The sequence below is a fragment of the Liolophura sinensis genome, chromosome 1 (assembly GCF_032854445.1).
Source record: "Liolophura sinensis isolate JHLJ2023 chromosome 1, CUHK_Ljap_v2, whole genome shotgun sequence".
NCBI lineage: Eukaryota > Metazoa > Mollusca > Polyplacophora > Chitonida > Chitonidae > Liolophura > Liolophura sinensis.
This window is the reverse complement of record NC_088295.1, coordinates 25,953,576-25,968,344: the sequence shown is the minus strand read 5'-3', so window position 1 is coordinate 25,968,344 and position 14,769 is coordinate 25,953,576. Positions and strand designations below refer to the sequence as shown.

Here is a 14,769-nt window from a genome sequence, read left to right as displayed (position 1 = left end):
CATCTGACATATTACTGACAATCTTTCACACATCTACATGGCTACATTCTATATTAGTAGTCAAGCACTTTATAGCTGATCAAGCCGCCATGATCAAGTTAACCATAGAGGATAGATCCTTTTGAGAGAGAACTGTTATTCCTTTACAGCTCAGAACTTCTTCATGGAAAGCTGTACTATTATATACATGTGTATTATTATTAATGCCTTTGTGATCTTTACAAATACTCCTAAGATTTTGTAATTGTTTCATCAGCAGTAGACAATGTTCTTTCTTTCATTACCTTTCTATCACTCATCTCTGCATGCGCCTTAGGCTAATGGAGAATTTGAAAGACAATATTTTGATTATTTCGATAGTACAATTGCTTATTCTTGAAAGACATACCTGGTTTACTCAAGTCACTCCAGTTTCCCTGTACTCATAAGCTGACTACCATCATACACATATATAGTATATGATAAAATATTGATGAGCAAGACAGTAAACATCAGTCAAATAAATAATTTAAAAAAAAGTATTAGTAAACTTCCATGAAATGTATCTCATAAACATAAGTCTAATTTGTGTGTGAAATCTCATAAACATATGTCTAATTTGTGTGTGGAATCTCTTAAACATAAGGTCCCTATTTGTGTGTGGAATCTCTTAAACATAAGTCCCCTATTTGTGTGTGGGAATCTCTTAAACATAAGTGCCTATTTGTGTGTGGAATTTCATAAACATAAGTCCCTATTTGTGTGTGGAATCTCACAAACATAAGTCCCTATTTGTGTTGTGGAATCTCATAAACATAAGTCCCTATTTGTGTGTGGGATCTCATAAACATAAGTCCCTATTTGTGTGTGGATCTCATAAACAATAAGTCCCCTATTTGTGTGTGGAATCTCTTAAACATAAGTCCCTATTTGTGTGTTGAATCTCATAAACATAGGTCCCTATTTGTGTGTGGAATCTCAGAACATAAGTCCCTATTTGTGTGTGGAATCTCATAAACATAAGTCCCTATTTGTGTGTGGAATCTCATAAACAGAAGTCCCTATTTGTGTGTGGAATCTCATAAACACAAGTCTAATTTGTGTGTGGGATCTCATAAACATAAGTCTCTAATTTGTGTGTGGAATTTAAAAAGTTTTGATGTTTAGATATAAATGTACATTACTTAGAAAGTACAGGTTATTTTCTGCTGTAGGCAACAGTAGACATTGATTATTTTTAACTGACCATCTAGTGCATCATTAAAATCCGGTCAGATGACTGGAAAGGGCTGTAGTTTTGGGGTATCCATGACTAGATATTAAAGTAGTTAGATGCTGTCATGAGGAAAAGAAAATGGAATAGTCTTGTTTTTCCAAAGATATTTCCGACAGTAATTCTCCCAAGCTTCAATTAGCTGAGTACTTATTGGCATTTTCCTGAAATTACCCTGGGAAGATGTACTCTTCTGTAGACATGGGTCAGAGTTCTGTCTGAAGCGTTGCCTGTGGCTGACTGACTAGCCACAGTTATAGCAACCCTTCCTTTTCCCAGTCACGTAACTTTATTGATTACTGTGTCCTGTCCATTTTGTTACCTCGTTATTACTGTATTAAAGCCGAGTCCATAATCACCTGTGTGCTGGCCTGTGATAAATAGCTTCTTCAGAAGAAATTGATAAAAACAAGAGATAGCCTTCCTTTAAAGGCTTCACACAAGTTGATCACTTCCTTCTTAACTTGCTTGCTGATGCTGTAATGTACGACACTCACTCAGTTCAGCTCTAGTGTCACTAATCACCGATATCAAAGGGAACGTCTTCATGATACCTTACACCTTCCCAAAGCAAGATTAATAACACCCTTTGACAAAAGGTGTTGTGTTTGCCATCATTTCAGGCAAACAGCTATAGGAGTTATGTTATATATATGTCTTGTGGAACAATTCTGACTTTAATATTGCACATACATTGATTATAGCACACATACAGGTGTTGCTCTAACATTACCCATGAATCGGTCGTGTTGCACATGTTGCTTAGTTTTATGTCACTGTGTAACGTACTGTTGACACTTGTATGGATACACGACACACTTTAAAAATGGTATACAGCACTGAGACGTTAGAGCAAGGAAACAGGATTTGTTGGCCTGGTGTCAGTATAATGTGACTGGTCAGGTCTGGGTATCTTCGGTGTGATATTTCAGTGACGGCAACACTTCAGTGGCATGAACTCGCCCTGTCATAAGAAGACACAACATATGAACACACTCCTAATGACTCCTCATCGTCATAAAACCCTGTGAGCATTCATTCATTCATTCATTTGTATGGATACAGTATACCTTCATATGTATGTGTACCAATTTGCACCTTGCCATTTGTTGCCACTGGCATTATAGCATTAAATATAGGTTGGCATTCATGTGTACATAAATATCTGAATGGCCAAGTATCTGTATGGTATTGCATATTTCAAGAGTTGATGCCTGTCATGGCTGTTGGTGTTCCAGAATCTTACACATAATTATGTAATCTTAGAATGCATTTCCTTAGCTATGAGTACATGTAAATTAGTTTAACTTCTTATTTCAGGTTTTGACATTTGTTGCTATAGCCACTATGTTGTATACATACTGTATGTGATAGCTGTGCATGCCATAAATATTTTCCAGTCATCTGGAAGTTAAGGCTGTGCTAATTCTACCTTCATGCTAATCTAAACTTCGGTCATTTAAGCACATGTACATCTTCAGGACTGTGAGGATGTTAACTGTAGTGTTAAGCACCACTTAGATGAATGACAAAGCTTGACGGACCAGACACCTTTACCTCTTCCTAATATAGTACTTACTTGAACTGTCATACCCTCCTGACTCAGTATAGGTTGTTGGTCTTGGAAAATGAAAGAAAAATCACTGAAGACATGATAGAGAGCAAATGCTTTACCTTTTTCTGTAATTCTTCAACCTTTTCGCCTGTCTTCAAGGTGTTTATTCAAGCATATTCTGAAGACATTATTTTGTGTGATGCCCTGAAATTGGCCAACTCAATCAGTGTAGTCCCCAAAATCAAGTTAAAAATATGCATAAATTGCACTAAAAGTTGCTCTTTCTTATTTGAAAAGGTTGAGAAATGAGGGTAGATATTGTTGCTCCCATGCGCAAATGGGTCTATGAAATAGAATATTGTTGCTGCTCTGTTAGATGAAGCATCATGATTTAATATTTCATTTTGTACCAATTTCTATAAATACCTGCCTTTTTTACCCTTCTGTCAATAGAATAGTTGATCCCAAGTTTACCAAAATTACATGTCACAGACATTTACACTTCGTCATGAGAAAGAATTCATAATGTTGATTTAACAACGTTGACATGTTTTTTTCAAGGCCATTTGGGTCATTACAGTTTAGTTTTATGAAAAATTTGTTAACATGACATCTCTTGAAGTTTGTAACCAATTAGTTTAAACACACATAACAGTTAACTAAGGCTTGTAGATGAACTGGTCTTAAAGGTAAAGAAAACATTACAATTAGAATCTGATCACGCATGTGTTGGTCTGTAGGGCCATTTCCTGGTAACTGTGTATCTGGAACAGTTGAACTTCAGTTGTCCAAACCTTTTCCACACTTACACATTGTCATGAGGAAGAATCCTATTGATTTTTACCCATCCATTCGTCCATTTCCTTGTGAATTATTTTGCACATGAGGAAAAACAGCTTTACTGATCTAATAAAATTTGTTAAAGTGACAATTCTTACTGTATACAGCAATTTGGGGAAATTTGTTTTGTTCAGTTTTTGAAAAAAAATTTGTACAGGATGTTTAAGTAGTTTTGAAACTTACGTGTTTTGTTTGAAATGAACAGCCATACACCACCTTGTTAAAATTCCAGCTAGCTTGGAGGATGGTAAAATGCATCTTTATGTACAGCCTCTTGCATGGTACCCAACTACATATGTCTCATCAAAGCACACATTTAATATGAACCAATAAGTTTCTAGTTTTATTGGTCATTAAAGATGTTCCAGCCATAGAGAAACAAAATGTATTAACTGTATCGTCTGTGCATTGATGTCTCAGTTTTCCTCGGCAGAAATTGTTGATTGTTGATGCCAGTGGCTCAACTTGCCAAGTTCCTGCAGAGTGCTTTATCTTTGTCTATTAAATGGGTTTCTATTTGGATTTATGGGAGCAGGCCGTGGCTTAGTTGTCAAGGTGCTTGCCTTTCAACCACATGAGGTGCAGGGGGATTTATAGATTCTCCTATTCTCATTGGTGGTGGAGACTGTGTGGCAGTAAGCGGTCAACAACACTCATGTGGTCATTTGTGCATCCACCGACGTGGATCAAACTATGATCACAGTTTGTATTTGTATTTATAGACTTAAACCTGATATCCACCCTTTGGCAATGAATTTGTGCTTTTTTTGTTTTTTGCTTTTTTATGGCAATGATATTAGAGTTGAACTTTCAAAATGGAGAAATGGTACCATTGCACTGGCAGTGTTTTTGTCACAGATTTACACTGAATGCACAAGGAAATTCAAAAATCCGTAGCTTGATTCCATTGTGAAATGCCACCAGCAGCTTATGTGCATTGGAGTGTTGATTCCAGTGAAGCAGTTAAGGGCAATGTATTAATGTAAACCCACTGATTTCAAACTATGTTGGAATGGCTTTGCCTATTTGTCGACTGGAGTTCCTGTGGTGAAGTCGATATAAATGAGAGGGTTGCTAAGGGACAGAGTCTGGATCTGGCTGATATATATCTCAATTGTCTGCGGCATGTCTCCATCAGAGCGGTTAGACTCCACCAAGTGTGTGATTGTCCAGACCGGATCTTGACCACCGCCATATTGACCTGTCTGTGCCAGTCTATAGAACAGAGACAAATCCAGAGGCAGCTAGTGCTGTTCTATTATCATTGTCTTTAGGGGATAGACATGCAATAAAGCCACTTCTGACATTTGATTTCCTTAACCAGAAACTGTGACACACTGGGTATTAGGGAGTTTTGTCCTGCAGAGACTGTTAGAGGTGTGAACACAATACACGCAATGTAGCAGTACAATGTGTACTCATGGACATGTACATGTAGCTGTGATGGCTTATACAATCCTGCCAATGTGAATAAGCCACTGACACTCCAGTATTCACCTGGAGGTACACGTGTACAGGTGTTTCAAAGTTTAACCTCGAACATTCTTAGGATTATGTTCTATTTCATTTGAAAATACAAAGAGTGGACTTTTTATGTAGTAATTCTTTTACAATATAATAAGACGACCATGGATAGAGTATCGGTACCAAGAAAGGTTGAACTAGGTATCATGCAGAAATCAGAGTTGGCTGTGACCATTTTGTTATTTACTGTAGCCAGATATAGTCCGATTGCACGAGGGTTTCCGGGATTTAGTACCAAAGGGCTGTAGACTGATCTTCTTTAGTTGAGAATTGTCTTCAACCTGCTTAAGAATCAGTAGAGTGTTGTATCCTTTGATGAATTATATGATGCACCAGAGACATGGAATTAAATCATTGTAGAAAACTTAAAAGCAAAGTCTGATGAGTCTTCTGTAATGTAGCTATTGCCACATTGACATGAACATGTCAACATCAGTACAGGTACATTTTCAGTACTGTTCAACTAAATGTATGAACAGTGTCATGCAAGTTCTGCCAACCTTTTCTACATGCACATGCATGGGTTGGAATAAAACTTCACCAATGAAACATATTTTTTGGATAAACTTCATGCATCATTTGTTTTTTTAGTTATATTTTGAAAAAAGACCTCTTTACTACCAGCTCATGCACAGTATGACATCTGTTTACGTTACCTTTCCTGGAATCTCTTCATACGCTGTATAGGGTTATTTTCCAACCTTCAGATATGTTATCTGTTTTCTGCTTGGATTTTCTCAGACAAAGCACCTGTCTTGAATAAACAGCTCTGCCAAGATATCATGAATCAATATTTTATGAATATTTCACAACATTGCCCTTATCTGATGTTCTCATTACGTGTATGTCTCATGTTCAGATGAAATATTTCTACATTTGCTCAGTTTTTGTCATACAGTGTTGGTGAAGATTGATCACTTTTTTCAGATACCTTTTTTTGTGCTTGTCAATTATGAATGACAGTGGAAGCTGAATAAGTTGTGTTTTTAATCAGGTGTCTCATTAATAGTAGCTTAACCATACAGTTGGCAATACAATATATTTTGTATAAACTGTTGATTTTTTAACTCAGCTTGTAGATGGTAAAATGGAAATGAAGTACATGTACACACGCAGCTCTTGTTTATGTTCATCTTGCTCAGATTTTGACACAAAATCCTGCTCTACCAGAACTCTCCCCCCCTCCCCCATCAACCAGCAAAATAAAAAGGTCTAGCAGCATTTAATTGTTATGGTTTTCTCTTCTCATTGTTGTAATCATCCATGCAGCCTCATAGCTCTTTGCTGTCAGTCCTTTTTTGATCTGCTGTGGTGAAGGTCCATGTCAGATATGGCATTGTTAGATGTATATATTTATTTATGTACATGTAATTGGTAGACTCGTATTCATGAAGTATCTTTGCAAATATGTAGTCTCCCATTTGAGTGAGAAATAGTATGACTTGTTGAGTTCAGACTACAATCTTCTCATGTATGATAACAGGGTACAAGCAGCATTTTAATAGGGCTAAACATGTTAAGCATGTCTCAAGGGTTGGTTTGTGTTAGATTAAGGCTGTTTCCCCAAGTGACATAAGCAGCTGACACAACTAAGTATGGCTGGGTGGACTTTCTGGCTGTTAAATACTGCCTAATGGTAAAACTGTATATGGGAGTGTTTTATGCCATACCCATTTACAGGGTGGCTTATACATGTGTATATGGCAACCATCAAGTTCATCTTGCCCTGATATGGCTTAAATATTGCCTGTTGTGGTGTTACGCGATAATAATTCATTCATCAAGTTGATGGGTGGAGAAAACTGGGCCCAGCCAGGAGAAGTTTACAACTGCTTGCCTGGCTTCTAAGAAATCGCCCTTAAAGCGACTATGGCTAACATTTTTGATGACCGAACCTCTAGACTTATGTCCTAAGAACAGGCACATGTAAAGTAGCCCCAATCTGTAAATCTTGGTAGTGTCCGCCAGAATTCCTTGTGATGGGCCTATGTGCGTTGGAAGGGATTTGTACGTGGATTGAAATCATATTTCATATATTCGTCAGCAAGTATTTTATAGGTAAACTACATGCATTTATCACACAAGATTTTATATTTATACTTCTAGTCTTAATAAGGCCTGGCCAAGTGGTTGAAACTGCTACCTTTGTAATTCAAACCAGTAGCGCTAGGCCGATAAGGTTATGACTTCGAATCCTGCTTTCTTCTGTTTATTTTAAATGTGACGAGCTTTGAGAGGGAGGAGTGATCTCCTCCAAGGTTATGTGAACTTCTTTGTTTTGTGTAATACTCCAGAGTAAAACTTAAATCAAATAAATAAATCCCAAGTACATGTGTGATTTATAAAGGCATGGAGGTATTGTTTTTATGCCTTCATATGTTCTCAAACTGCCCAACCCATATCCCATACCCTAACCTAGTCTGACTATTAAAAAAAATACTGATGTCTTTGTTTTTGTATTTTCAGGCCATCACCACACCAAGTATGGCAGTCAGTCACATCATGCTTGAAGCATACAAGAAGTACCTGTTGGTTTCTCTAATTCTTCATGGCAAGGTCAGTTGCTCTTACCATTGCTCCAAGGGTTTTTGAAAGGCAGCTACTACAACTCCCTCAGGATTACTAACTTAATCTCTTGAGAATGCAGATAAATTGTCAACATTCTTGGCAGCTTAAAATGGCATATTTGTTTAATGTATTTATTTGATTGTTCTGTGACACCATACTCAAGGATTGTTCACTGATATGATGGCAGTTAGCATTATGGGTGGAGGAAACTCGAGTTCCAGGGTCCAAACCATTCAAGGACAAGCATCTTAACTAATCAACCTACAACATCTTATGTTGGGGCTTAGGTTAATTACTTTCTCTGTACTGACCAGTAATCTTCACTTCAAGTGCTAATCTCTTATATAGGGTCAGTAATCCTGTCAAAATGGTATTCGGCCATGGCGGTACAACAAAACATTGAACCGTCTTTGTGTTTGATGCAAATTTGTTGGAGTTTTGTTTGTTTGTTTTGTGTTCAATAAATTTCAAGTAATATTGAACGTTCATTTTCAAGACATTTAATGGTAATTATTGTAATGAAGATTTCACTCCTTGTCTCTCTACAGATTCCAAGTTTACCAAAATACACATCTCAGGTGGTGACCAGGTATATAAAGGTGAGCTCTTGTGGATACAGCAGAGTGTATAACAGACCCGACACTTTAGAAAGTTCTCCCCATGAATCATTGTGAATATTGTTCTACAATATTTCAGTCTGTAATATGTGAACTGTCTGAGAAATGAAAAGTGAGGCATTTTACATTCTATTTGATTGATGAACTACAACATAGGGAGACAAGTGTCAAAAACATGTTTGTGTCTATCCAAGATGGCCGCCGTCGTATAAGTGAAATATTCTTGAGTACAACGTAAAACATAAATCAGATAAATAAATAAACCTATCCAAGATCTGAACCTTAGTGAATATTCCGAAAGTTGTACCAGTCCATATAATTTTTGTGACGACAAAGAAAGGTATTGATGTGTAGTACTTCAGGTTTGGAACTTAAAATAAAAGACAGGAAGACATGCCAGAAATAAAAAAATAAAAGAAATGTTGGTATATAAAGTCAAGGTATTTAATATAATAGGGCTCGTAACATTATCATAAACTTGTCTTGTGATATATGTGAACCAAACAGCCTTACGGCATTTTGAGCACCAACCTGACACTGATAAAGAAAGTTTCAGAGGAGTGAATGGATTTGCGGAGGTCTGTGAAAGGAAGCCTTGTGTATGTTAAGAGAGATACTTCTTTGGAACTTCCAATCTGTTCAGCTTCATCTAAACTTTCTCCTGTCTTGAGACTTAAAGTGCCCCTTCAGTAGTTTGAGGCCGTTCTGATTGCCTTCATTTGTATACAGATCCCAGCACGGCTTATGATCAAGGCTTCTTCCCTGGGAAATCCCAAACATTTTTTAAACACTGTACAGTAAAGTCATTCAACTTAGGTCATCTTTAAGCCTAAGAGGTTTTTGAATGACGTAAAGAAATATTTCAATGTCTTTTCATCATTAGATTCTTCACATTTGAGAAATGATGATTTTGTGCAGGCTATATTGGACAGAGTATCAATGCTTCACTGTACATGTAACTCTATGGGTGACATGGGAGTCTAATTTACAAGGATATTTTTTATTTGATTTCGATCAAACAATTTTAGTGCCAATTCTGTTTTTATAGTTAATTTTGAACCATGCTTAGGTGATTACATAGTGATTTGGTGCCAATTTCACTTTTCCTCACATTTTTCCAGAGAAGATGCAGGATACAGAACACAGAAACCTAGATTTGGCTATTTTTTGTTGTCACAGTAAAGCTAAATGTATCCCTGTTGTTCGTTTTACTTTCTTTTTGTAAAGATATGCACAAAGTGTCTGGTTGTATTTCAGCCCCTGTGCCAGCCCTACCATGAGCTGTCTTCCTCCTACAACTCAAACAACCCTGCTGATCTGAGAGCCACTGTTACAAAACATACAGAGACATTCACCAGGGTCAGTATCCAGTGAAAAGTCATGCCCATTTTCTGTGTCACTCTTCCTTTATTGTCAGACGTCAATTCCACAAATCACTTTTTTTGAAAATTAGTCTAGATTGTAGGACATACATACCTGCACATACATGTGGTTTATGTTCCAAGCGTTTTGAACTGTGATAGGACTTGTCTTGAGATAACAGTTATTAGGAGTTTCCAATTTCAGCTATGAGTAAAAAAAAAAACTGCAATTGGATTAAATTTCAAACCTTGACGTCAATTAAAAATGGCTTTGATGGATCAGTGTCTTTGTTTGATGACAAACGTCATGTTCATGCCAGGCATAGTGGTTTTCTGTTTTAATACAAGGAATGGCTTCCTCTTCATGTAGTCCTGACATCCAGAGTAAAATAGAATTGCTGTGGCAGTGGAATATGACAGCTTTCAGCGGAAATAAATCAGTGTGATTCTCTGGTGGTGGACATTGTGACAAATCTGTTGTGGTTTTTTTTTTTTCATGTGTCTTGTCATGCATACATGTATTTATATATTGGTGTCATTAATGTGGAAAAATTATTCATTCTTGTACGCTGCTGTCTCAATTACTGTTATGTTGTAAATTGGGCATGTAAATTGTCAGCTTAAAAACTGATATGAGGTCTTTGTTTTTCTCTCAGCGTTTAAGAAATTGAAAACTATGAAATTTTGTGTGAAATCACAAGTACATTTTAATTTTAGTGTATTTCATAAATGCCTATTCCCTTGCCAGATGAATTAGCAGTTACTAGATATAAATGTTCAGCATAGCAAATCTGCAAGCGCCATAAAATTGACAGCGAGTTGTGTGGGTGTGTATATCAACAGTGCTTTTCTGTGACCCCTGGATAAACTACACAGAAAACATGGGAGGAATGTAGCATAACATTTTTTAGTTGTTAACTTTCAAAGACAATTTTTGTCTGATATCCTTAGGGGACAATATTATTTTGATGTCAGAAGAAATGTAGAGAACAGAAAAACACCTCTGCATAAGATGCTGTTGGTTATGGCTTCCCAAATGTCTAACATCAACAGTAACTGTAACCAGTAAAAATTCTAGATGGAGGATTTGAATTGTTAACATGAGAACAATCAGATTAGTGGATAATTCCCTGCAGGCTTTTATTTCTTCAGCTCCATTTAGTTCTGATTGTTTTTTTTTCTCGCTTCACTATCCGTGGCCAGACTCGAATTTCTCAGCTAATGGAACTGCTTGGATTCAGTTTTATTTTTAAGCCCAGAAACAAAGTAGTTAGTGAAGACAAATCAGGCCTTGAGGCTCCACTTCGGCTGATGATGTTCAGACTTTTCTTCACCGGAATCTAGATTATTTTAACCCTCAGTCTGACAATGAAACCTCTGAGGCTGTCTGTATTTAATTACAAAAAGCGGATGGGTACACAGTGGTCAGAAAATGTTAAACATAATTGATATGATTTTTGAGCACTTTTTTGGTATTATATATATGTCGTGAATGCATACATGTATTATCTTATTTTCTATATTAGGTCTGCCTTTTTCTTTGGTTTGATTGCTGAAGGATTTTCAGGAACATAGTGCTGCTCATTTTTTCAGGATTCCAATCTAGGCCTTGTCAAGCAGTGTATCACATCTATATACAAGAAGAACATCCAGCGACTAACAAAGGTACTCAGTCTGTTGTTATTACAATTGGTTGTTGTCATAGCAATGATAGCCACATTTCTGTGTGACCTGAGGGATTTACCATCTGTCTGTTGTTAATTGCTTTATGTTCTTTCGTGTACATGGAACGGTCCTCCCAAGTAATTGCCCAGGGCCTTTGGGTTCATTCCGAGTCCTAATTTGTATCTAATTTGGTTTGGGACGCTTAGGCATTAGTATTTCCCTTAAGTCAGGTATTTTGTTACCATACTCCGCTTTGTTATTTCTTGTTAGTACATGTACAACATTCTAGCCTTTTTAACAAGTCACCCACATGCTTTTGTGGAAAATGTATTTCATGTGTACACCGTTCTGCTTTCATTTCCCGTAATTTAAAATTTCACTTACCCCCACCACACTCCACCACACCATGCATTAGCACTGTCTAAAACATGAATTGCAATTCTGTAGACCAATGTATTTGTAAAAGCATTGCATCTTGTGCCAGATATATTGAAACAGCTGTAACACACAAGGTACAACATAATAAATAAGATAACTCCCAAGAGATGGGTTCGATTCCATTCTTAGACAGAATATTTTCAGGATAACCCTCCTTCAGTTGTTCCTGGGGCCTTGTTGGCATTTAGTGGTCAACAGCACTCATTCATGTAGTCTAACATTACCTTCCACCAATATGACATCATGGAAAGATTGCCTTCCTTAACTTGCCGAAGGTCAGTGGAAAACTCTTGTTTCCTCTATCCATAATATACTGGCTACCATCGTATAAATGAAACATTCTCCAAAGATTTTTGTGGAAACAATTTCTCCATTAATGTCTTAATTTAAAGTTAACATGCAGCAGAGTGAGTAATTAACAGATGATGTATAAGTCTCGGAGATCTTTGGCTAAGAGCTAAGAGCTAGATTAGCCATGCTGGGCTATGATCTACTGCTGACTTCTTGGCACATCCTAACACAGCCTTTAAACAGGCCTTGCGGGATCAACCAGTTGCTTAAATTCAATTTTTTGTTGCTATAAAGCTGAAAATTTAAGGCCTTTTGTACTTTTTGGTTGCCTTTTTTGCACTTTTTACTGCCAAGGATAGGTAAAAGAGAGACAGACTATTCAGAATTTATCATCAGAATGTGTTGAAACAAGACAGTATTTTGAAGATGTAGGCTTTTGTGGTTTAAGCTGTGTTAAGTATCAGTACCTGCAAATTCATCACGTAATGGTGCATATATTTACCTAGCAGACACTCATTTTTCTCTTAACATATGCATTGCCTCTACTCGGTTTTATTTTGTCTGTGAAAAGAAATCTGACTTTTGACAGTTAAAAGCAAGACATGGTTTTCGAGTTACAAAGTTACAACATTTCATAGTACGGTAAGGCAACAGTTTATTATGAAACATGTCTTTTTAAGCATCTGAACAGATGTCTAATAGACCTGAAAAAAATGGCCATTCATTGTTAAATTTCACATATTGACCTTACCATGATGTAAATTGATGATCTTACACGACAAAGGGAAATCATTTCTATTAGTGTGTGTCACACCTTGAGCATCGGCATCTAGTAACAACTTGTCATGCTGTAAATTGATGATGTCACACAACAAAGGGAAATCATTTCTATTAGTGTGTGTCACACCTTGAGCATCGGCATCTAGTAACAACTTGTCATGCTGTAAATTGATGATGTCACACAACAAAGGGAAATCATTTCTATTAGCGTATGTCACACCTTGAGCATCGGCATCTAGTAACAACTTGTCATGCTGTAAATTGATGATGTCACACAACAAAGGGAAATCATTTCTATTAGCGTATGTCACACCTTGAGCATCGGCATCTAGTAACAACTTGTCATGCTGTAAATTGATGATGTCACACAACAAAGGGAAATCATTTCTATTAGTGTGTGTCACACCTCGAGTGTCGGCATCTAGTAACAGGGTTTAACTTTTAACCAATGTTAAGATACACGTAAATGGTAAGGCTTGAATCTACAGGTATTGACCTCAGGACTTCACATGGTTAACATGTCTGCAAACCACAATAATATGTAGGTGATGTTCCATTGCTGATGATCTACACACATGTTAATTACCCTAAATTACAAAATTCCTGACTTAATCTTACCTGGGTATTAGAATCCATGTTTAAGCACTTTTTGTGTAAAACACCAATATTATAATATCTGGAAAACCCAATATTATCAAGAAATGCATTATCATACATATTTTCAGACATGAAGTATGCACATGCCTCTGGTAGCAGTTGTGTTCATGTTTTTATCCAGTCTTTTGTTCCCAGTTTGTAACTTTGTCTTTATCATTGCAGACCTTTCTGACACTATCGCTGAGTGACATGGCCAACAGGGTTCAGCTGTCAGGACCTAAAGAGGCAGAGAAATATGTCCTACATATGGTAAGTTGTTTAGCCTTGTCATGTGTGTAGAGAAATCTACTTGTATTATGTGTTATTGTATTAAAGTGGATGTTCATGCTACTTTTAGGGAAAAGGGTAATGGCAGATTATCTACAATAGATGATGCAAATAAGAAGACTGGAGTTTTACAGGTGACCAGATATTGGACATGTAGCATATTGTCATAATTCGCATGACACAGATTTGATGGGAATATTTTATTCTGGTAATTTTACTCTGTGAGGACTGCCATTTTGATTTTAGGGCAAATTGTAAAGAATAGCGACAAATGAGCTTCCTGAAATGGATATGAAAAAAGCAAACTGCTATATTCCACGTTGCACTGCAAGATTTTGTGTCACAGATTTATTTCCCAGTAATTAAGGCAAGAATGGAAATGAGTTTTCTGAAGTCAGAGATGGTCAGCTGTGGTTCCATTACAGTGCAACATTATGAAGTAAAGTTAGTTATCTCTGCAACTACTTGAAGTAAAGTTAGTCTTCTGTGCATGTCCATTGACTGTTTCAGTACTGCTTTAAGTGCCATGCATTACGGCAAAAACAATTTTAGTGAGTTTTCGAAATCGATGTGGCAAACATCCAGCTAGTCAGTTTGGAAGTTGACACAAACAGAACTGTTCTTTAAAACATAACTTTAGAAGAGAATTGTAAATTGCTCAGTACACAGAAGGCACAGATTCAAAAATTGTCACTTAACAGAGATTAATAATTAATAATTTCTTGATTTGGAAAATTATGACATATCATTCTACCAGTAATCCTTGAACATTTCCAGACATTAAGGTCTGGGATATGTGATGTTGAAAGCTTTTCTCAAGACATTAACCAAGTAATGGAAGTAAGTCCTTGTGAAATAGACACCTTGAAACATTAAAATTTTGTGGACGAGGTCAGTATCAGTTTGTGTTTTTATAGAAATGCACTCGACACCAGCCTATTTGTGAAAATGGCT

The 14,769-nt window shown here is 36.7% G+C and overlaps 1 protein-coding gene across 1 annotated transcript in view; it reads left to right on the top strand.

Annotated features, from left to right (window-relative positions):
- LOC135473498 (COP9 signalosome complex subunit 3-like) overlaps positions 1–14,769 on the top strand; it is a 60,924-nt gene that overhangs the window by 42,248 nt on the left and 3,907 nt on the right. Inside the window, exons 8-12 of the mRNA XM_064753352.1 lie at positions 7,638–7,727; positions 8,288–8,338; positions 9,614–9,715; positions 11,311–11,382; positions 13,711–13,797. Coding sequence (XP_064609422.1) covers positions 7,638–7,727; positions 8,288–8,338; positions 9,614–9,715; positions 11,311–11,382; positions 13,711–13,797 — 402 coding nt within the window. The remainder of the gene's footprint in view (positions 1–7,637; positions 7,728–8,287; positions 8,339–9,613; positions 9,716–11,310; positions 11,383–13,710; positions 13,798–14,769) is intronic.